The sequence below is a fragment of the Diachasmimorpha longicaudata genome, chromosome 12, assembly GCF_034640455.1.
Source record: "Diachasmimorpha longicaudata isolate KC_UGA_2023 chromosome 12, iyDiaLong2, whole genome shotgun sequence".
In the NCBI taxonomy this organism is placed as follows: domain Eukaryota; kingdom Metazoa; phylum Arthropoda; class Insecta; order Hymenoptera; family Braconidae; genus Diachasmimorpha; species Diachasmimorpha longicaudata.
The window spans coordinates 6,626,497-6,648,116 of NC_087236.1; the positions used below are offsets into that span (position 1 = coordinate 6,626,497).

The following is a 21,620-nucleotide window of genomic DNA, read 5'->3' on the forward strand; positions in this document are numbered from 1 at the left end:
AAAGACGAATTTAAACATTAATAATTATCCAGAGCGAATAATACGCATTCACTGGAGAGATCAAGTATTTCCCATCCTTTATCTCCTAATTATTTTTATATATTTTTATCGATTAGACGTTTTTCAGATACGTTGTACGGAAGATGTCTAGTATCACAATTCTCGTAATTTTTAGGTACTACTGTATAGCTGCAAATAGTTTTTGTACAATATTCTATGTACATTCGATTATGGTAGAGTTGGAGATAGTGTTCTTCTCGTGATAAAAATGAAGATAAAAATTCTCATTAAACACCTATGGAACCTTCAATTAATCTTGATTAATTAATCAAGAATTTACCAATAGAATCTAGGGAATATTTCTCTACATATTCCTGCCTATTTTATTTGGGTAAAATATTTGAAGCCATCGATTAACCAATATAAGGCACAACGGTACTCATGGAATGAATTTCCGAATACCAATCTGTAGAAACCTAAAGATCGATTGAATTACCTATCACTAATTAATTTCCTCGATAGGATAAATGAAAAAAATATATATAATTGTTAGCGTGAGGTGATGATTTATAATCTATATCCACCCCCTACCAACTTATCTCGTCATAATGAATTAATACTTAATTGGGAATTCATTAGAAAAATTATATTACCTAAAATTCTGAGTGTGACATACCACATCAGAAATAACAATTATTTTCGCGGCTCCTTGGACAGATCCATTATCCATTTAAAAAAATAAGTAAAAGCTGAATTTGTACAGATAAAAGCCCCTCTCCAGGAGCCGCTGAACACTGAGCAGTTCTCTGGAACCCTTGGCACCAGGGAGACTGGGGTAAATGAACTTTAGAATTATTCAAAAGGCTGACACCTCAGGGATCTGTTCATTAATTGAGCTCAGTCTCATCACAGAGAAAAATTTGTACTTTGCAAGCAAAAAAAATATCCCCTCGTCAACAGTTCAATGAATTACCAGCCTTCTGCAGGTGTCCATAATAACCCACTCTCCCCTGCAACTACGATCCTTCCATGTCCTGTGACGTTAAGTCCAAGTAATCTCACGTTTTCGGTCGAAACCGTGACATGTAAAACTCGCAGTCCGAACAGTAACCGACATTTTCGGGAACTGTTTTCTTCCGGCACAAGTTACATGGCACAGGTTTAGTCCCAATGGATGGCATGCCAATGGTTTGACCCTTGCCAATACCATTGACAGTACCATTGGCTTGAACTTGCATCTGCTTAGCTTGTTTTGGAATCGGTGGATGCTGATAATTCGGGTACTTTGCATTGGATTGTATCTGGCCATTTTGAAGTGAATGAGGATAAGTCTGATTGGGCGCCAGTATATTCTGCTGGTCGACCTTTTGCCCAGCCCTCTGATAGCTGTCGACCCTCGGCTGATAGTTCTGGCCTTTGTGGAGATGCTGATGACTCTGCGGAGGTGACTGATGCTGTAGTTGACCCATCTGTTGACTGCTTTGCAGCTGCTGGGGCACCTGATTCTGCACTTGCGAATGTGGATGAATGAGACGACTCGGTGGTGGCTGATACTGCGGCAGCTGTTGGGAAATCCTCATTGACCCGTTGTGCTGCTGATATCCCTGATATCCATTCACTGGATGTTGATTCTGATTCATAAATTGTTGGTACGAATTCAGAGGTTCATTGGGCTGCTGGAAATACTGCTGATTGTACTGAACAGTTATTGGACTGGAGTTGTGACTGGGAAGTCGCTGGCCCTGACCATTCTGTACTTGTGGCTGCCCCGGTTGTTTCCCCAGCTGAGGGTGATCCAACTGAGGGTAACCAGGGTGACCAGCATGTCCATTTCCATGAATTTTTTGCGTGAGCTGCTGAACATTGGGCTGATACTGCTGGTGCATCTGGACGGTGTAAGGACTCGATGGTTTCTGCATTTGAGCTGCCGGAATCGTTTGGTTTCTCGGATGTGCTGTGCAGATCTGGGGATAGCTCTGGATTGTTGCTGATGACGAGTAACAATGCGATGGGGAAGTGCTCTGAGAGTACCTGGCTTGCGCTGGTGCATGAGGCAAGTACGGAATTTTCTGTTGATTCATGGAGTTCAGGTAACTGTCCCTCACGTCGCTATTGGACGTTGGATACGAATTCCTCATCTCTTGGGCCGACTCCACGATTTCGTTAGAGCTCTGTCTCACGACACTGCTCTTCACTGGGTCTGAAACGCTGACAATGGGGTTGACACTCTTCAGTTGATCCTGGAAGGGAGTCGCTGGTATGCTGTCAGCCTCGCTCTTCAGTGGCAGCGTTTGCTGCTGGAATTTCATGGCAGGTGCATTCTCCCGATTAATCTCAGCTTCTTGCAGGCTTCGGATCTCCCGCAGGACCTCCGCAGTCTCTGGTTTGTTCATGGCAGACCGGAGAACCCTCTCGAGAATGGGATTTGGAATGTAGGAATCTTTCTCGTCGTCCTCGGCAGTCGCAACAAGCACTACTTGATCGCAGAAGGAGACACTCTTTTTCTTTCCAATTCTGTTCCTCGTTTTCCTCGGTGCAATGTCCTCCTCGTTAGGAAGAATCGTCGTATTTTGAATGGTGTTCTGCATTGCCACTTCGCTTATGTCATCCTCAGGGTAGTCGATTGGCAGACCGTTCTCGTGCGGTAACGTCAGAGACATCGACAGAATCGCAGCGTTTAGACTGTTCGTTACAGGTGCTGCCGATGGCACAGCTGCAGGGACGTTCTGCGTCGAAGTGAAGTCAGAGCTGGTGCCCGTGGGCATTTTATTATCAGTCTTTGGAGATGGAATGTGATCAGCAGCCATCGGGGTCAATATTTCCACTGATTGCCTTCGAATTTCGTTCGCGTTTACATTCGGGGAATTGACGGGCTTCGCATCCGATTCGTTTTGAATCTCCGGCTGCAGCTTGATTTTCTCGAACCTCGCAGCCATGTCCCTCACGGAGGAGGCCACCTTGGGACAGTCAATGACATCGTGCCCGGGCGTTTGCACTGCTGTTTGATTCAAACTGTTCATCATCAGGTCACTCGTTCTCCTCGCAATACTCTTCGGCACTTGCTGACCGTCCAGTGGTCCCACCCTCTTGACTTTCCTCTCCGCCTGTTTGGCCTGCAGCTCCTTCAGCCACGTCTCACTCGAATTTTTCTCCTCCTCTTCCTGACGTGCCTCCACCTGATTCTGCCTGCTCTCTTGCACCTGCGAGGCCTCCAGCATGTGCTGCCTCTTCAGCTGCAGCTGGGCCAGGAGAGTACTCAACTGTTGGATTTCAGTCTGTGTTTGTGTCATCGGCTGAACGTTCGTCGTCACCTGGGGATGGGGATTATCCACCTCCAGGGGTGAGGGTGGAGGCGGGAAATCTTCGGACGTCTGTCTCGAATGAGCTACACCAGCCACTGGTGGATACGGTGGTGGTGGAAAATCTTCACTCGACTGGCGTGAATGGGAGACAACTGTCGCATGCACTGGGTAGGGGGGAAGAGCATCCACCTGTGGTTTACCAGGGCTCTGCTCATTGTGAACGTCAGCGTGTGTGACAACTAGCACCGGTTCGTACAGAATGCCATTGGCATATTTCACAACGTCATCCTGAATCTTGGGGTTATCATAACTCGCCTGACTCGGCATGAATCCAGAGTGTTTACTCTGATCATTGTAGGAAGGGAGAAATGGTAGTGAATGTGGCTCCGACACATAATCCTCGTAGTTCTTATCGCTCGAGGAGTTAGTATAAAAATTTGACGGATTTGAGTGACTCCAGTAGGCGTTCGTCGTTATTTCTTGCTGCGAGGGATTAACGCATTGCTCATTAGCCATCATATTGACGGGCTGATCGGGCTGTTGCTCGTTGCGTACTTCTCCATGACACTTAGTCTTGCTAAGTTGGGAAGTCGTCCTGAGCGGCGGCGGTGGAGGGACCTTGGCAACGTGCAGTGCCTTGCCAACGCTACCATGAAAGCTCTTCCTCATCAATCGACTGCGTTCGAGGTTGGGATTGCCATTAGGGGTCACATTTCCAGTAAATTCCAAGTGTCCTTCGGACAAATAACCACTCAAAGTCTGTCCAGGGTTGTTTCCCTTGAGACCGAGGCTGGAATCATCAACAGATTGTTTCGGTAGAGTGCTGGCTGCATCCTGATTGCTAGAGGGAGGTGCCTGCCCTTCACGAAGATCGGGCATGCTTCGATTTTTCCGTTTTATCAAACCTCCCATCAGGAGCTTCCTCCTGATCTTGTGCTGCTTCTTTCCTTTCTGATCTCCCGCCTGCTGTCCACCGTCGGCATTTTTCATTCCACTTTTCGTGGTCTCTTTGCTCGTGTCGTTTGATTTTTCAGTTTTGACGTTCTTCGGTGAGACTGAGAGTCTCGAAGGAGCGATGGAAAAGTCCTTAGAGACATTCTTATTCCTCTCTTCACTCCTCGCTCTCTTCTTATCCTTTTTATCGTCATCGCACCTCCTCACCCGGCCTAGAATACTGGTCCTCTGCGTGGGCCTTTCATAAAGCATGTACTCCTCATCCTCAATCACACTGGACGATTTATTTCGAAGGTTTTTCTTCTTCGGTAACGTCGCATAAATCTCAATATTCTTGGTGACTGGTTTCTCCAACAACGCAGATGCATTAACCAGCAATTCCCGACTGTTTTGTCTCGAGTGATTCCCCTTGTCCCTCGAATTTTGCCTAGAATGCTGTCCTGACTTGCTATTCTCCCGTGAATGCCTCCCAACCGCAACAACCTCCTCCTTCTCTCCGTTGACGGCCACCTGCTCTTGCAGAATCCTTCGATGAAGACTCCTAGACCTCATGACACAAGTGTTGTGAGTTATCCTGGCTATCGTGATGGTGTGGGGATTGTTGTAGGGTGCGTCCATAGCAGCCCTGGCCTTACTACTCGCAGCATTGCAAAGGGCAGCTGCTGTTCCCAAGTCCCCGGCGTCCTCGGCAGCTCGTGATTTATCCAGCAGGGCATCGGTCTCCTTGCAAAGACGCTCACAATCGTCGTCCAACGCTGTCTGGTAACTCTCAGGTATCTGCGCTAGTTGGAGATTGTGCTTCAATGTCTGCTGAAGAGGTAAACTGTCATTCGATGATAACGAATACGAATCGTAACCCGCGTCATAGTGACCACTACTGCTGCTCGACATTTCTCCGGATTTGCTAGTCGGACTCTTGGGAATTCCCGCATTCCTCTGCATTTTGTTGACGATGTACAGGTAAGGATTATCCATCGTTGTGGATGAGCTTGAGGACGCACTGTTCCGATCCCCCGACCAATTACCCGAATCCCGACGACGCGAGACATTCAGGTGATCTGGAATGCTGATACCGTCCTGGGGTGTTGCACCTGCACTGAGACTCCGGGTCAATTGCATTTGCTGTTTCTTCTGCTGGTGCATCACGTTCTCCACTGCCCTGCGGCTTATGTACTTCGAATCCACAGCTCCGTCAACACTGTCCACACTGTCGTTACTGAATATCGTCTTCTGAATGTCTGTCAAGTTCTGATAATCGTTGTAGACGCGCCTCTGGGTGTAAACATGCGGTGGATGATCAGGATTGGGTGTTATCGCACGTCGGGCTGTGTTGTTTATCGGTGGTTTTTCTGGGCTAGGAGTTACCGATCGTCTCGCACTGGTCTTGAGTGGGACTTTCATGGTATTACTCGTTGGAAATGCTGTTACGATTTTTGGGGCGTTGTCGGTGTTGACGGGGGTACCACCGGGGGTCGCGTAGAGCAGCAGAAGGGGCTGGTATCGACCCCTCCGGCATTTCTCCACGACCTGCTCCCAGCGGGGACCGATCTCCTTCACTGTCGCGTCATCAAAGTAGATCCAAACCTTCAACTTCGTATGGAAGAAAAAGGTGGAGTAGTGCTTCCCGTAGTAGGTGACGACCCCAACTAGATTGTGAACGGTTGATGTACCCCATCTTGAGTCAACGACACTGTGGAACACGTCGATGAGACGGAGATTTGTACCGATTGTCGCAAATACGTCCATTATGTGTTCCAGGGACGGCCTCTCGCTGTCCCAGACTACACCCACCGATACTATTTCCGGACGATTCATGAGGGTCCGACATATTTGTATTTTAGCACCACATGCACTCGGACAATCGCGAATATCTCCCATCCCTCCTGCACACCTCAACAATTGGCCGAAAAAATCGGGACTGTTTTTGTCGGCGAGAGATAACGGATGTACTTGCGACGTCAGCGCTGATGCTGACACGTAGTGCACCATCTGGAAAGGGAAATACATTTGTTCTTCAGTCTCTGAGCCTGGCTAATCTTAATTTTTTTAATAGGAGGTCCTTTGATTAATTTTTCTTTTCAAATTAAAATTTCTACAGTGGTTTACAATAATTTTTGTTGACTTCGCGTATAAAATTACTAATAACAATTGACGCGACATTTGATACAAGTCAATCAAGTTGTCCCACAAGCTTGTCATGGGTACAAGAGTGTCGTAGGCGTGAGGACTATTTTATTGTCCAGGGGATTCGTTAATGCTATTGAGAAACACTTGATACATATCCGTGGATTATGTGAATTGATATGGGGGCATAATACTGCATACGATATCTCCAGTGGAAAGCCTCCCACGTATTATTTCATAATGAGAGAGAAAAAAGGTGATTGCACGGGTATGAATGAAAGATGATGGGAAATTGATGGGGATCGTGTGAATTGAAAGGGCGATGGCATTAACTGCCTTATGCACCCGTAATTAAAAATTTAAAACAGTGATATTTTACGATTACTGTTCAAACGCTAATTGCCAAATAATGACGGTAAAAATCGTAACATAAGAGGTTAAACGGGCGACTCGATATTGATTTTTGATAGATTTTTAAGCTGGTGATTAAAACATAATTAGTGGGGAAAAGGAATTCCAGGCGATGACTCAACGTTTTGACTTTATCGAAAATGACATTTTTTGGAGGTGTAAAAAGAATTTTTGAATTTCTGCCTGATATTGAATTATTGTCAATATTCACTTCGATGTTTACTCACTTGGGTGAAAGGTAAGGGCTCGGAGGTAGCACCACAAGCTCCGCACACACTCTGCTCCACCAACGTCATGGCGAATTTCTGATGTGCCACACAGTGCCTCGCACTGCACATATCCTCGGCCTCTCCATTTGCGATGTGCAAGTGAATCCGGAGGAGAATATTTTCCTGTTGAGAGATTTAAAAATCCAATAGAAGCAAACGAAATTGCTATTTTCAGCGAGTGGTATAATTCACTGGAAACGCGAGGGCTGAACTTTTTTGTGTCACGTATACATGCACCACATACCAACACGGAACAAACGTGTGATCGTAATACAAATGAGAATAGGCAAGTGATTTAGAGTTTTGAGTGGTTTCGTGCACTGTTAGAATTTTGTTTGTAACTTTGACGACAGAAAACGTGAATATTCAGAAATTAAATTATAGAAATTTAATTTTTTTCCTGAACTTTAACATACTCGTACCTATTGACCTTTGCATAATTATTTATTCATCATGGACTATTTATCCTACCGGCCAAATCAATTAAATCGATGGATTACGTGGTAATACTTACGAAACACTCCGCGGCATCGTCCATGAAGCCCAGCTGAAACCGCTGCTGGTCTAGGAAACTTTCAGCGAGAGCTCTTCGTAGTGCATCGGGAGGTAGTGCACTCTCTTGCGAGAATTGCAACTGTGAGAACAAATCCTGGAAGAAAAAATCATAAAAATTCTATGAATCTTCATTTTCATTGTTCATCACTGATAATAACGATTGAAAAATGAAGGCGATATTGGAGGAAAAATCCATCGGTTAATCTGACGCAGCATCTTACGCATGAAATTCCTGCATCGAATCGTAGTCCTGTCGCTGCAATCTCATTACTTTCTCTGGGAAAACGAGTCACGTTTTTTGTCTGTATCATACGGATTAAAGCGTATATTTTTTTTTATATTCATATCTATTTCCTCAAAGCAATCACTTCATTGAACGACGGTTGTTCATTCGAAACGGCTCCCCAAATTTTAACGCATTCCCTGAGTAAACAAAAAAAAATGATCCTGACGATAATTAATAAAGCCCCTGATATTGAACCCGCAGATTGAGATCAGTCCGGAGATTACATCTATGTCTTAACGAAATGATTTCTCCATTCGATTGGGAAATATTCAACACTCGATTCTGAACGTGATCGATCTCCAGATTAAAAAAACCGAGGCCCGAAGGAAAAAAAAAAGGGGCCCAGGAGAAATAGTTAGCAATCTATCAGCTGAAGGTTGTGCCTTTCCTCAATTATTGATAAATATTTCCAATGAATTAATCACCCTCCTCCTTAATCAATTACGCAAGGGTTTTTGGGGTAGAGAAAAAAGTTTAAGATTTCCCGTCGAGGAAGACATACTTTGTGGGACTCCTTTGAATCAACTGATGCTGAATCTTCGGTCTCGATCTCACGATTGGCCTTTTCACCTTTGGTCTTGTCCAATACATCAAACTTCTGATCCCCATTCTCTCCCGGATTTTCATAAACTGTACTAGCAGCTGCATCATTCGGCTGTTTAACTTTAATCCACTTCAACATGTCTGCAGCTCTGAATGAAACGTGAAAATTTTTCAACGTTCCTCAGTAAATCACAATCGAATGTCAATCCCGTCTATGAAACAAACCATTCACTCTCATTTCACAAAACGACAGCCCTTTCAGTTCAATTTGCCCCCACATTGCCGGCACCAGATTCATGACAATAAACCCCAGGTTAATTATCCAAACAGTATCACTATTAGAAAAATTACGCGCCACACAGACCGAAGCTATTAAAAATTCCTCAATTCTCTCGGAAACTTATTTTTATTCCACGAATAATAGAAAGGTGAGAGACGTGGACGCCCCATCGAGGAACAGAGGAACAAAAGACTCGAAGGGCTAGCTAACGCTGCACACGATATCCCCACGTGATCGCTCCCTCCGGGTGACTCTCCACGATATCCAATGCTCATTCAGCCACATTTTTTACATCACAAAAAATCATTATTATTCAATCCAGCGATAATCCCGAGTAATGCAACTGCACCGTCTCTCCCTCAATCTCCAGACCATCCAGCAGCTCATGCCAACACTTGTTACCCCAAAACAACACGTCAAAGTATTCCACCATTGACCCAAAACTTGTTAAACACCGGAACCGCAGTTGTGAACAAATTCCATAAATAATCCACTGAAAATATCACGTTATTTTTCCTCCAGCCTCCCAGAGTAACGTAGTACGCTAACTTGGCGCACGTACCTTCGGAACAGCGCGTAAGAGAGTGCTGACTAACTGCCCCCACCTTGCTACAATACGAGAGGAGCGCCCCGAGGGGCCCAAGCAATCCCGCGCCAAGTCCCCTTTCTGGCGAGATAGATCTTAGAGGGTCCCAAGCAATGGCTGACATCATTCTGTAAAGCAAGGCCTATACATTCACCAAGCTGGTTTTCCACTTGGTCGTGCCCAGAGCGCACATAACTACTACCTGTACACCCCCTTCCTCCCCCTCCCCCCAAATGATTCAGTGTATACGTATTATGCCGGTTAACTTGTATGCGTATTTCCAGTTTTCGTACAAGTAAAAGTATAAGTGGAAGAATGCGCCGATTTCTTTCCACGTTGTACATGCTACAGTAGCAAAGTGTTGGTGTACGGAGGCTGCACACAGCATGCATGATACTCAATGCCGAATGCAACTGTAATGCTGTGACGTAAATTCTCATTGCTCCTCTCAACTCGGGAATTTGTCGAGTGAAAAATGAGATCGAACGCTCCTCATCGACATTATTTTTTATTTATTTTCAACTCCGGTGATTAAGGATTTTTTTAGAAGATTTGATGCCCATTGTCATTAACCTGAAGCCCTCAGGAACAATCGATCGATTTATCGAAGGCAATTGAGTGGCGATGTGTTGACTTATCTCGTTTTATCACTTCGCCACTGAATTAGATTAGAATGTCGTTAAAATGTAGTTTTAAAAATGGGGTTTCAGGTTTAATGGATCACTAGCGCGACTGACAATGGACAAATTCGCAATGATTTGTTTTAGTGGCTGGTAATATGAGACAAAAGAACAGCTTTCAATGATGGTATTCCCACCACGTCTCTCCCAAGGTGGCTGAGATGTGACCAGCGACAGATAGTATTATTTTATGATGATGTCAGACCTGAGATGGCGATGAATTTTACACCCGAGATGAATGTGAATTTTTGGTAGAGAAAGGAAAATGAGATTGCTTATGTTACTCACCTTCAGAGCACAGAAGATACAGGATTCTCGCATACAAGCGTGTCCGGATAGCTCGCGGAAACTCCTCCGGAAGATATCGAGATGCCACAGCACCTGAAACCAGAAATGACGCATAGGGTCAATTTGGGGGGATATTCATGGCTTGATTTTATGGGTAATTCAATATTCCACAGACTCGGGGGGAGATAATAATTCTGAGGAATGTTGCCACAACCGATAATAAGTAGTTTCTGACACGTACAGGCCTTATTACTCTACATACCGATAGCATGCAAAAAGATTTAAACTATAAAATGGAGATACCGTTTTTCTAGTGTAAACCTGGGGTTGGGTGTTCACAGGAAAATTGAATACAGTTTTACCTTTGCCTATATCGAAATCACAATCTTTCCTGGAAGCTAAACAGACTGGCACTATTTTGGAATACCAGTTATACGTGCACTGACAAAAAAAAAGTCTTTTGACGATTGTGGTCAGGAATTTAGAGATAAAAAAATTTATATCTGTCCACGAAAGAGAGGCAATTACTGATTACATCGCCGGCATTTGGGTGGGATTCCTCGGTATTGAGTAAATAGTAAGGATACGTGAACATCCACATCCTGTGCAGTTTGCAATAGTTAAAAACTAATTTGCGTCAGCTCACACCCATATACAGAATAAACAGCGACTCCGTTACTAGCATAATCTCCAGAAGTATATAATCATAGTAAAAATTATTACATCGTGGGAAAAGCCAAAATGGTACTGAAAGGACAGAAAGGGCCATAAATAGAGGGATAGAAATCTCGAGTCCCTCGTTTGCTCCCGCACAGGGGAACAAAAAAATTCAGGCCCTGATGAACCTGTACAAAGACGTGTTCGACCTCAGGCAGGTGAATACGAAGGGCACCTTCTACTAGGGGTGTCCAAGATACCCTAAAATGATGCAGGTACATGGGGATCCCACCGTGCAGGCGCGTCTGAGTGGTGTGTCACACAATAGCCGTGGAAAAACGTGACTGTGTATATACGGGGGGAAAATTGAAGGATTTGAGAAAATGTTTTTCAGCGGGTGGCACTAAATTTATGCCAGCAAGAGCATTCCCATGGTGTTCAATCACGCACAGAGAGAAAAATCAAAGGAGATTTATTCCAGAGTTTTAGAAACGGTGGGACCTCGCAGAATTCTTCACCAGACGTCTAGCAAAAAAAAAATGCACTAATGCTCTGAGGAAAAATTCTGAGATATTTTTAATTTTCTCTTTTTATTGCTTCATGAAAAATTTATGTCGACTCGTCACTGGCCTTTAAAACTCACAACCTTTACAGCACCAAAAAATATAAATTGTTATGAATTTACTTCTCATAATTTTTAATGACTGATTTTTTCTATTCTCATGGAGATTAAATCATAAACAATAACAAAGTGAACAATTACAATGAACCCTCAGAATAAACTTGCATTACTCAGTGTAAAAAATGTGCTCTGTCGACTATTAAAACGGAAAATTAGCAGCGAGGTCTTGTGGAACGACCACAATTTCCCCTCCCATTTTCCTCCTCTTTCGAAAGAGTCGAGTAAAAAAAAATGAATGAGTGTTTCACTCTACGTTCGTGCTCCGGCACATAGAAAATACCTCCACTGAATCTTATATGAATGACTTTGGAATTGTAATGCGAAAAATGACGCTTACACGTGTATGCTTATCCTCTCGACTTTTATCGTGTGCACTGTACCCAACCCATGAGAATCCACAGCGAAATACAAATGGTGTGGAACGAAGTGTGACGCGCAGTGCACCACAGCAATGTAAAAATGACTATTTTACTATGAAAAAAAGGGGAACGAGACAGGTGTGGTCAGCCCTGTGCATGAAATCATATCGATAATTCGGCAGGGGTTGCGGCGCATCATGTTTGTTTAATCGATACCAACGATTAACCAGTAGTTCATCTACTTTTTACAACCCAATGGTGGAGGTGACTTGTGAAATGACTTCCTGTCGGTCTTTCCACACCGTAATTCAGTCAGAGCAATAAATTACACTCAATGGCAAAACAATATTCCCCCGCAATTACCGTCGCGTTATTAATTCCCCCGACGGTAAAATTTTCACTCATTCGGAGAATAAAAATTACAAGAAAAATAATAATAACGTTAATTTTTTCCACGATGTCGAACATGGAATTGAATACTGTGCCCTTCATAGCTGCAATTGCTTCGAGGGACTTGTCCTCCAGTCGGATGTCACTTACAATGCCCACTCAAGCATTTCTCACTGTTCTCTGAGCACACGCCTCGATCTAACGAATTAATATTTCATCGGAAGAGTATTTTAATATTCAACAGACCTTTGCAATCTGGAAGAGAGCCCTCCGGCTTTGAAGTGGTTCGTCCTGCTTCATTTTCATCCCCTCACACTTGCGAAAGGGAATAAAAAAAAATCACCCGCCACTCACCGGGAGGCACAACAATATTCACTCAAATCTCTCCGCCAACTGGGGCCTACAGTGTCACTCGATTGGGTGATATATCAACGACAAACATGATCGGATGCTCTGAGCGATCGATACGCAATGCTAATTAATTATTAAAATCAATCGAAACTCAATCTTCACACTTTTATTGGAAAACGTGAACGTATGGCTTCATATCAATACGTGATGATGCCAGCGTCGCTGCAACAATGCGAGGGGTAAGGCCCAAAGTGATCGGCGTCGACGGCAGTGCCACCGCGACCGCGCGGTCAGACCGCCAAGTTAGAGGATAGGGCGCAGAATCTTCGGGGCCCCGTACCGGGCCCCAACGCTTCTCCAGGTGAGTATAGTATATTGTTACGAAATGGTGAAGCGCAGGCAGAAGATTCTACAGTCAAAAATACGGCAAGAGGGCCCTATAAGGCAGACACATACTATCGCACACGGTTTTACTACTGAGGTGGGTGAGTCGGGCATTGCGCGGACAACACAAGAGAAACCGAGTTGTAGGTGCTACGGTTCAATGAGGAAGGGGAGAAGAGAAAGGAAAAAATATAAAAAGGGTCAAACAAAGGGGACGAGGAAGAGGACGAGAAATACGTCGTATATTACTACGAAACTTTACGACTAGACGTGAGTTTTTAAGTTCGTCGACTCGAAAATACCCTCACGCCTTTGTACCGGTTTTTCCTGAATCCAATCGGTGATTTTGGAGATTGATAAATGCCGAGAGAAGCTGATAACATCGACTGAAATTGATTTTCATTAGTCCAAGATTTTTATTATTTTTTTATATTTTTTTTCTGAAGCTAAACGGAAATCCACTTCACAGGAAAATTCCTCCGAAAATTTCACGTCTCCTGTTGGTCTCTACCAATTAATTAATAATTTTATGCCGACGATTTGACCTCAAGTTGAAGTCAATTATCTTTCGTTATCTCGGAAAATCCGACGGCAGTTTCCCTCTCGCACCTGACACCTTATCTTCCCCGGGATTTTGTTGATTTTACCGGCTATCGTCTGTTGAACTCAACGCACGTATTTGCATACCCAGTATTGTTGAGTTATGACGAAGGACTATCGTCCAAGGGGAGAAATTGGCCCAATTAAAATTCAATTAGCCGTCACGCGCCATTGAGCGGCAGAAATTTCCCGGTTAATCCTAGTCATTTCCATTCTGACGTTCGCTGAACGAGCATTATTCTATTTTTATTTATTTATTCATGATATTCAGCCTCACGGCCCTTCAAATTCACCTGTGACGCAGCCACGAGGAATACAATTTATGTAAAAAATAACCGCTTAAGTATCTTCTTGCATTTCCACAAGACTGCTTGCAACCGAAAAACCTTAGTAGTGTATTCGGTGCTGAGGCATCTGTTACTGATCACTCGTAATCCATATGCCGCCAAATGCCAGCAAGACGAAAGGTGCTGACGCGATTTCAAAATGAAAAAAAAAATTCAGTTTAAAAAATGCCCACAACAATTGAATCATTAGGTGAACAGTGCCGAGGTGTTCAATTACAAAATCTTAAATTTTTTATCCCAGTAAAATTACAGTGGAGATTATCCATACGTACAAACACCGAGGGGGAAAAATCGGGAGCAATATTCTCCATTCCAAACTTTTTTCCCCCATAAATCTTCCGAAGGCCTCGAAAAAAAAAATATTAAAACCCAAGAGCTGTTTTCAGCATCCGCAATATTCCCCGAGTGGATCCAACTCTTTCTTCCTCCACAGCGGATCTAACAACAGAAATTCTACTATTCTTGCGCACGTGCGCGCTATGGGGCCTTACAAACAACGAAGACAAGACGATGGAGACAAAAAAGACGGCTAAAACATTACGGCAATCCAGTAAAACTGGTTTTTCTATAGTACCCCGCGCATTTGCTGCGCTGTGGTACATTCTAACTACGTTCACAATAGGTACAGATGCACAACGAAATTGTAATCCGTAAAGCGCATGCAACCGTAAAGCCACTATATTTCGCAAAATTTAGCCCTCGTTATCCCTCGTTAATGCCAGAATTGCCCAATAAATCGGCTGAATATGAAATTTTTTAAAACTCCTGCGACTAGACATCTTCTCCAAGAAAACCCCCAAATCTCAAAATCCTCTCATCTAATTGAACCCTCGATGACCAAAATGAGCAGAACTTGTATTTGTTTTGAACATGTTTTTCCTGTCCTCGAGAAAGATCCTGGGATGAAGCAGGAAAGTCAAAAACCGGTACCAGAAATCTCCAACCGGTAAAAGTTTCGAGGACAAGCCAAAGAGAGATGGAGATGTAGTGGAGGCGGACGTTGAACAAAGATGCATAAAAAACCGGTTTCCCGAATGGCAGACAGGCAACAGTGGATAGTAAAAGAGAGTTTTTACTATAGAGTTCCTCACTCCGATAGGTAGAATACAAGAACCAGTCTTGGCAGTACAAATTAGAGTAAAACTTTACCGTAGTTAATTAAAGGGATTCATCGCCTGTCGGATTAGAATTTTCTATTGATGAGGCACTAGCGTTACTCACGCCAGAGTTGTAATCGATCATTGGAGGAATTGAGGGGTTCCTCTCGAAGGCCATGAATACATTCAAACGAAAACCTTCAGCTTGTTGACCTTTCTCTTTAAAGTCTCTTCGGTTGATTCCGAGTATTTTTCATTTCTCTACTGTTGGCGATTTTTCGAAAATTTTTACCAACACAGAAAAATCCCCCTAAATTTATTTCTATCTATTGATTAGTTGGGCCTCTGGGCCCCTCTTCCCATTTTCCCGCAATAAACAATTCCAGTTGTATCGCACAGGGGGCGCCACAACTTCAGGAACGGGATAAGGACCTCCGGTAGCAGGAATAGTCCGTCCGTATGACTCACAATGAGCTCCCCAGAGACATATAAAGCACAAACTTGAATCATTACCTGAGGATATTGACCCATTGTTATCGTAATTCACGCCCTCAGCACGAATAATCCATTCCCGCAAATACAGCTGGAGATTAACTCATGCACAGTCTGTATTTATGAACATCAACGTGATTATTATCATAGCAGGCATTACAATCCTGCTTTCCAATTCCAATGATTTCGGTGGGATTGATAATGCGAGAGGGCCCTTTGTCCTGACAAATACTCATCGACAATGCCAAATACACGCTCTCAATCTAAATTGGAAATTGTTAATACCATTGACAACGCGAGCCAATACACACTGCAGGTCGTCTTTGCCAATTTCGAATAGTCTCGTCATAAAAATCTCACCGCTGAGTACTAGAAGTCATGTGAACCTACGCAGAGGAAAAACAGTTCCGGTACGGGCTTCCGGTTTTGATTATCCCTGCTCCTACTTTAACACTTCTTTCAAACTCCCCACTCACCCTCCTCCTCACTCCTATCCACCTCATTCGAACTCCCCTATTTCCATCGTCAAAAAAAAAACCCGTATTGTCCGTTCTCCCATATCGTGGCTTCGCTCATTCGCTTTCCTTTGCGTGGTCACGGTACTTGAATCACGTGGGACCTGGAGTATTACCCAGCAGATTTCACAGAGCATGTACCCGTTGACCTCGACGAATTGGACATCAAAGGGAAAATTTAATCTGTGTATAGATGGGAGGAAAAAATGCCAGACTGCTTGGAATATGTCAGCTTATCGGGTGCAATTAATTCGATGGGATTTTTACGATCCCATTAACTGGATTGTGTCAAGGTTATTAGCTTTCTTGAATCTACATATTTCTGATTGAACTCAATTATCGACGTGTGAATTTAATTTCACAGATAGTGACGCGGTCACGTAGAAATTAGACAAAAAAATGTTTTTCTATAAAAAAATCACGAGAACAAAATGTTTTAAAAAATAAATTTTGTACGCCCGAATCATTTTGTCGTTGTTGGGCGAGCCAACGTATGTATCAGCCCCAACACCCGGCCGAGCACAATGCTCCTATTCAGGAGCACGAATAAAAATAAATCTGGTCCCCCTCCTATTTTTTTTGAAACCACCAAGTGTTACTGTTCGTTAGTCCCAGTGTAGCACCTGCACCCTCAGGTGAATCAGAGGATCCACCAAATGCACACCTGCTTCAAATCGACTTGTGCAACAGGTTTCGTCCTCACTACTTTAGGATACAACTGTACCTGTTGAGTTTGGCTTCATATGCACTTGCATACCATTATTTCCAACCATAACGAAAAGCCCGGATATACGGCTCAGCGATTGCCATTAGTAATATCGTATTTGAGGGACCTCCAAGACTCTGTTCATTGTTCTTGATTTAGAGCTCGTGAAGGGCACTATCTGTATCTAAACGTCCACTCGTACTTAATATTTCAATTTATTTGGGCCGTTGTAATTGGAAATTCTACTGGAGATTTTTTAAGACGACTTTATCACGTTATGCCAGAGGATGGAGATCGTGTGGCGACCATTATCTCGAGGTCCTCAGATTACGCCACATCGGTGAAAAAAATTGGCAGACGTGTCCCAACCAAAAATTAATTCCAAGTCCTCCACTGCTATTATAATTAATTGGCACAGGTATTGAGATTATAAAGTCCCTCACAAAAGCTACTTCTGCTGAGAAACATTGAATTCTACGGAATACACCCCCTCCCTGAATGCTACTATGAATTAAATTCATTTTCCATAACATGAGCCTTGAACCTAAAATGTAACCCACAACTGTGAACCCACTGGAGTAGGTGAAGACCGGATGAAGACGAGGTCTAACGTCTCTAGAGTCCGTACCTTCACCTCTTCTGAGGCACACGGGTTTACACAAGGTCCCTCTCACGATCGGTAACAAAACACTAGTATAATTTCACGGCTTGGCAATGACCCCCCGAATCTGTTTCAATCATGGAAAAGCATGGAGTAGACGACGAAGGGTTCACCACCAAGGGTAATTACTTCCCGGAAGCCGTCAACACATATTGAAGTTGCCAACATAAACGGTGCTAACATCCACCTTTCATGTTCAACCATTTCAACTGCAGATGAATAACGCAGTACCATAGCTGGGGACAATTGAATAAAATTTATTTACCTGGATTGCACTGTTGAGGAAGCAGTTATTCTGGCCAGGTTTATTCAGCAGTCCTTTGGTGCCATTGAAGCTTGTGTTGTGATCATCACCACTCAGCTGATCATTCTGGATCTGGCCCGGATGCTGGGCATGCTGATGAATTATTTTCGAATGGTGGGGCGACTGCAAGTACTTGGAGTAATTGAGTGTCGTGTCAGACTCCATTTCCTGGTGCAGCAATTCCATCATCGTCATTGTGGCAGACTCTTACGTTATCTGAAGAGAATAAAAATATCAACTGCATTAGATATCCCAGGCGAATGGTTGAATTTTCAAGAGAATTTTTTTCTAGGGCGAATTAGGAGCAATTCCATTTGAAGGCAGGCTTTGCTGTGCTATCGCACGCAGCTAGCGGCTGCCCTCCCTTCTGTATACGTTGCTGTACTCACCTAGATAGCATCATTGCGTGCAAAAAATATGTGATTAGCTTAGATGCACCAGACAATTAAACTGGCACACCTCGTCGGAAGGGAAGCACAAGGGAAGCAGACTATTCCCATGCAGGCGCCTCATCAAATCACCAGTTATGAATAGCAATTCGGTGGAGGTTTGTTAATAGCAAGCAGTGGGAACCATGAGAAAGGACTATATTTTTAACATCAAGTTAACGGGGAAATTAATCGCCGAAGAAAGTGACGATTTTTTGTTTAACGTAGAAAGCCTCAAATTTCTCGATTCATTAATTTTAATCGTGGGCTCGATTGCCAATTTCTTTATCCTCCTGGCACTCGCAGTGGGAAAATCGGTTCATAATTCCACGGGTTCTTACATCTTCAGTCTGACTGTCTCCAATATCGTTTCGCTACTAGATATTCTAGAGGACGTCCTCCAGAACAATTACGACATGGAAATTTATCTCGATCGAGCTTATACTGATCGAATTGTTTTCCAGAGTTCGCTGCTTACGATTATTGTATTCAGTATCGATCGATATCTCGCGATTTGTTGTCGTGATTCTACCCAGCAAAAAAATCTATCAAAAACTACTGTAGCAATCAAAGCCGTGTTCATTATTTGGGCATTCGCAACTGTAACAGCGGCATTTGAACTTCATCTTTATGAATTATTTCGAGGAGAGACTGGCGTTGCAGTTTATGTATTTTTTACAACAATGTATCTGATCCAGTTTTGTGGAGGTGCTATCGGTTTGAATGTATTAACATTCAATGCACTACGTGGAAGGGATCGACCGAACGATGTTCAGCGGCCTCACGAAGCGGACGCTTTTCGATTATTGGGTAATATCAGGAAGAGTGGGAGTATGGATACCTGACTCATTAATATTTTGAGAATCACTTTAATTGCTCAATTACACTCTTGATAAGGGGAGTTAATTCTCTTTAATCAAAATAATGTGGATTTTTTTACCGCTCGGGTGCTTTCGTCAAGTCCGCAAAGTGATAAGAAAATACTAAAAGAACGTATTTTTTTCAGTGGGAATTATTTCCGTTTTTGTAATAACAATACTACCAGATACAATTACAACGATACTTTACTATGTCCCGTTGACCAGTTGCTGTAAATTCTTCACCATGTGTGCAACATACTATCTAAAAAAATTTTCAATTATCATGGGACCAATCGTCTGGACTTGTACGTGCCAATTGCTGAGAAAAGCCTTACGGGTGAGACCATTTTCGATATTGCCCAATATGTCGTTAAAAATAATTTGTCTGACGTAAATTACCCTTACAGATCGTTGTGACATGTACATGTACTAAAAAAAATCGAGTAAATTTTTCAACTCGAAATAAAACCTTCTAATCCTCTCAATCAAAAGACGAGAGCTCATAAATAAATATCAAGATATTCTGGCACGGATATTATTACTTGATATCGAATGATGAATCTCCGCCTCTCCACGGTTGAATTAATAAAGTAAATTTATAGAATCGATAGATACGGTAACATAGATTCCTGTTGTTAAATTTGACGAATCACTTCGGAATGAAGGCGTCACTTAAAAATCGATTATGCATTACGCTTTCACGAGGCATCGATGAATTCCAAGAATCACTCCTGGAATTATTCAAAGAATATAACTATTTTTCTATCTCTCGAAGACATAATAATTTTAGGCACACGCACACTGCCACAACTATGCGCCAAGAATATATTATATTGCGTAGCCGATGAACTTATGAACCGACAATTCCACCTATAGGACAGATAGCTGATGAAAATCATTGGACAATCGTGCATTCAAACAATGTAAAATCAAATAAAACGAGAAATCCTGGAAATGTGCGGCGAATGTTTTTAATTCAAACATTCAACGTTTATCCGGTGTATAATTCACCGGAATGTCAGGAGATGCAGTTATATCCAATAGAATATACAGATGATGGTGTACGGGCTCATAACATGAAAGGAATACCTACATAATTCAAAACCACAGCAAAACAAGTGGCAAATGGCTCTTGTGTTTTATACACCAGTTATTTTACGAATAGACGAAAAACACGAACAGTTATTTGCTACATTATTGTCCTCCATCATATGTATAAACTTTCTGGTATGAATACTGCAAAATATTCACAAAAGTCCCAAACAAATTCACATGAAAGTCAGTAAAATATCCAGGACCAGCACTGGAATTTGATCAGGGCCACCAATTAGCACCTCTATTCCCGTGCCAGCATGAATTAATTAGAAAAAAAATTGCAATATTTACCATAATCCTCGGCATCACCCTAGCAGCTCCAGGTCTTCAATGTCGTGCAACAAGTGAGTGGTTATTTTCCCGGTTGAAAACTTTGTCACTCTTCCACTGTCGATTCGATAAATTCGATAAACACAATTCAATTCAGTTCGTCAGCACATTTTTTCACTTCAACGCATTTCATTACAATTGTCACACAGTAATCACCAACAGGGTATCAAATGTTGTTAACTCATTGGACAACAGGTACATCCACAGACGAGGGGATGATTGTCCGTCGATAGTCAAACTTCTCATTGCTGTCAACAACAAATAGTTGGACGTCACTTCACTGCCATGTACGACGCGAGAGTCCTCAATGTGTACCGCTGATACACTGGGCCCGGCCCCATGTTACTTCCAGCTCGGAAGGCAGGAGTTGAGCAAGATGGCTTCTACTATGCTGCCTCACGATTGGGCGCAACAGCATACAGTAGTCAACATCGTGCCACAACTTTCCTCACAGTATGGCCTCTTTTTTTTACGAGGAACATACCGGGCTATACACGAGTATATGTACATATATACCATGTAATGGTTTGTTGTATGACAGGGAATATTATGATATTCCGGACAATAATTCATTTGACCGAATGAAATGAGTTCGATGCTGATGTTTACACGAATGTTCTCCATTGTTTGCACAATTGTTCCTCGACAATGTTTATTGCTGCTGAATGTATGTGACATTCCCAAGGTGGCATGTGCTTGGACATTTGACATGTCCATTCCACAGTTACTTGATAATGGGATTTTTTGTTATTCAGAGTGAAGTTAGTCATGGAGGGAATTATTAAAACTTCTTTTTAACTTGGTCTATCATACTGCCTTCCGTAACAGTCTATCAAGTCCAATTAATAGCAGAGCTTTAATGATATTTAGGGACACTGAGAGAGATTTAATCATCTTGGGGGAATTTTAATTAAGACTCTAAATGAAGGTCCCGAATCAAAATTATCGCCCTCCCCTCACATCAAAAGATATTCATCAAAAACAAAAGACATGGAGATAAGAGGACTTTGGTAGCTTGTTCTATGATATTACAACTAGATGTATTCGTGTGAATGATCAAAATCACATTCTCACGGAAACCGGG

At 42.9% G+C, this 21,620-nt stretch overlaps 2 protein-coding genes across 4 annotated transcripts; one reads left to right on the top strand and one right to left on the bottom strand.

The window, feature by feature from the left end:
• Positions 1-342: 342 nt before the first annotated feature.
• On the bottom strand, positions 343-20,882 carry LOC135167912 (uncharacterized). 3 transcript variants are annotated; one of them, XM_064131588.1, is made up of 6 exons: positions 20,498-20,882; positions 17,785-18,039; positions 10,279-10,371; positions 7,575-7,709; positions 7,019-7,183; positions 343-6,245 (listed from the first exon to the last, which is right to left on the bottom strand). In XM_064131588.1, exons 2-6 carry the CDS (start codon positions 18,016-18,018, stop codon positions 1,059-1,061), a joined length of 5,814 nt encoding a protein of 1,937 aa, XP_063987658.1. In that variant the 5' UTR covers positions 18,019-18,039; positions 20,498-20,882; the 3' UTR covers positions 343-1,058. The 3 variants fall into 3 exon arrangements, with proteins under 3 accessions (XP_063987658.1, XP_063987661.1, XP_063987660.1); XM_064131591.1 differs by lacking the exons at positions 17,785-18,039; positions 20,498-20,882 and adding an exon at positions 12,613-12,926; XM_064131590.1 differs by lacking the exons at positions 10,279-10,371; positions 17,785-18,039; positions 20,498-20,882 and adding an exon at positions 8,404-9,377.
• On the top strand, positions 18,381-19,595 carry LOC135167958 (uncharacterized). The gene is made up of 3 exons (XM_064131696.1): positions 18,381-19,082; positions 19,149-19,198; positions 19,242-19,595. Exons 1-3 carry the CDS (start codon positions 18,398-18,400, stop codon positions 19,503-19,505), a joined length of 999 nt encoding a protein of 332 aa, XP_063987766.1. The 5' UTR covers positions 18,381-18,397; the 3' UTR covers positions 19,506-19,595.
• Positions 20,883-21,620: the final 738 nt, after the last annotated feature.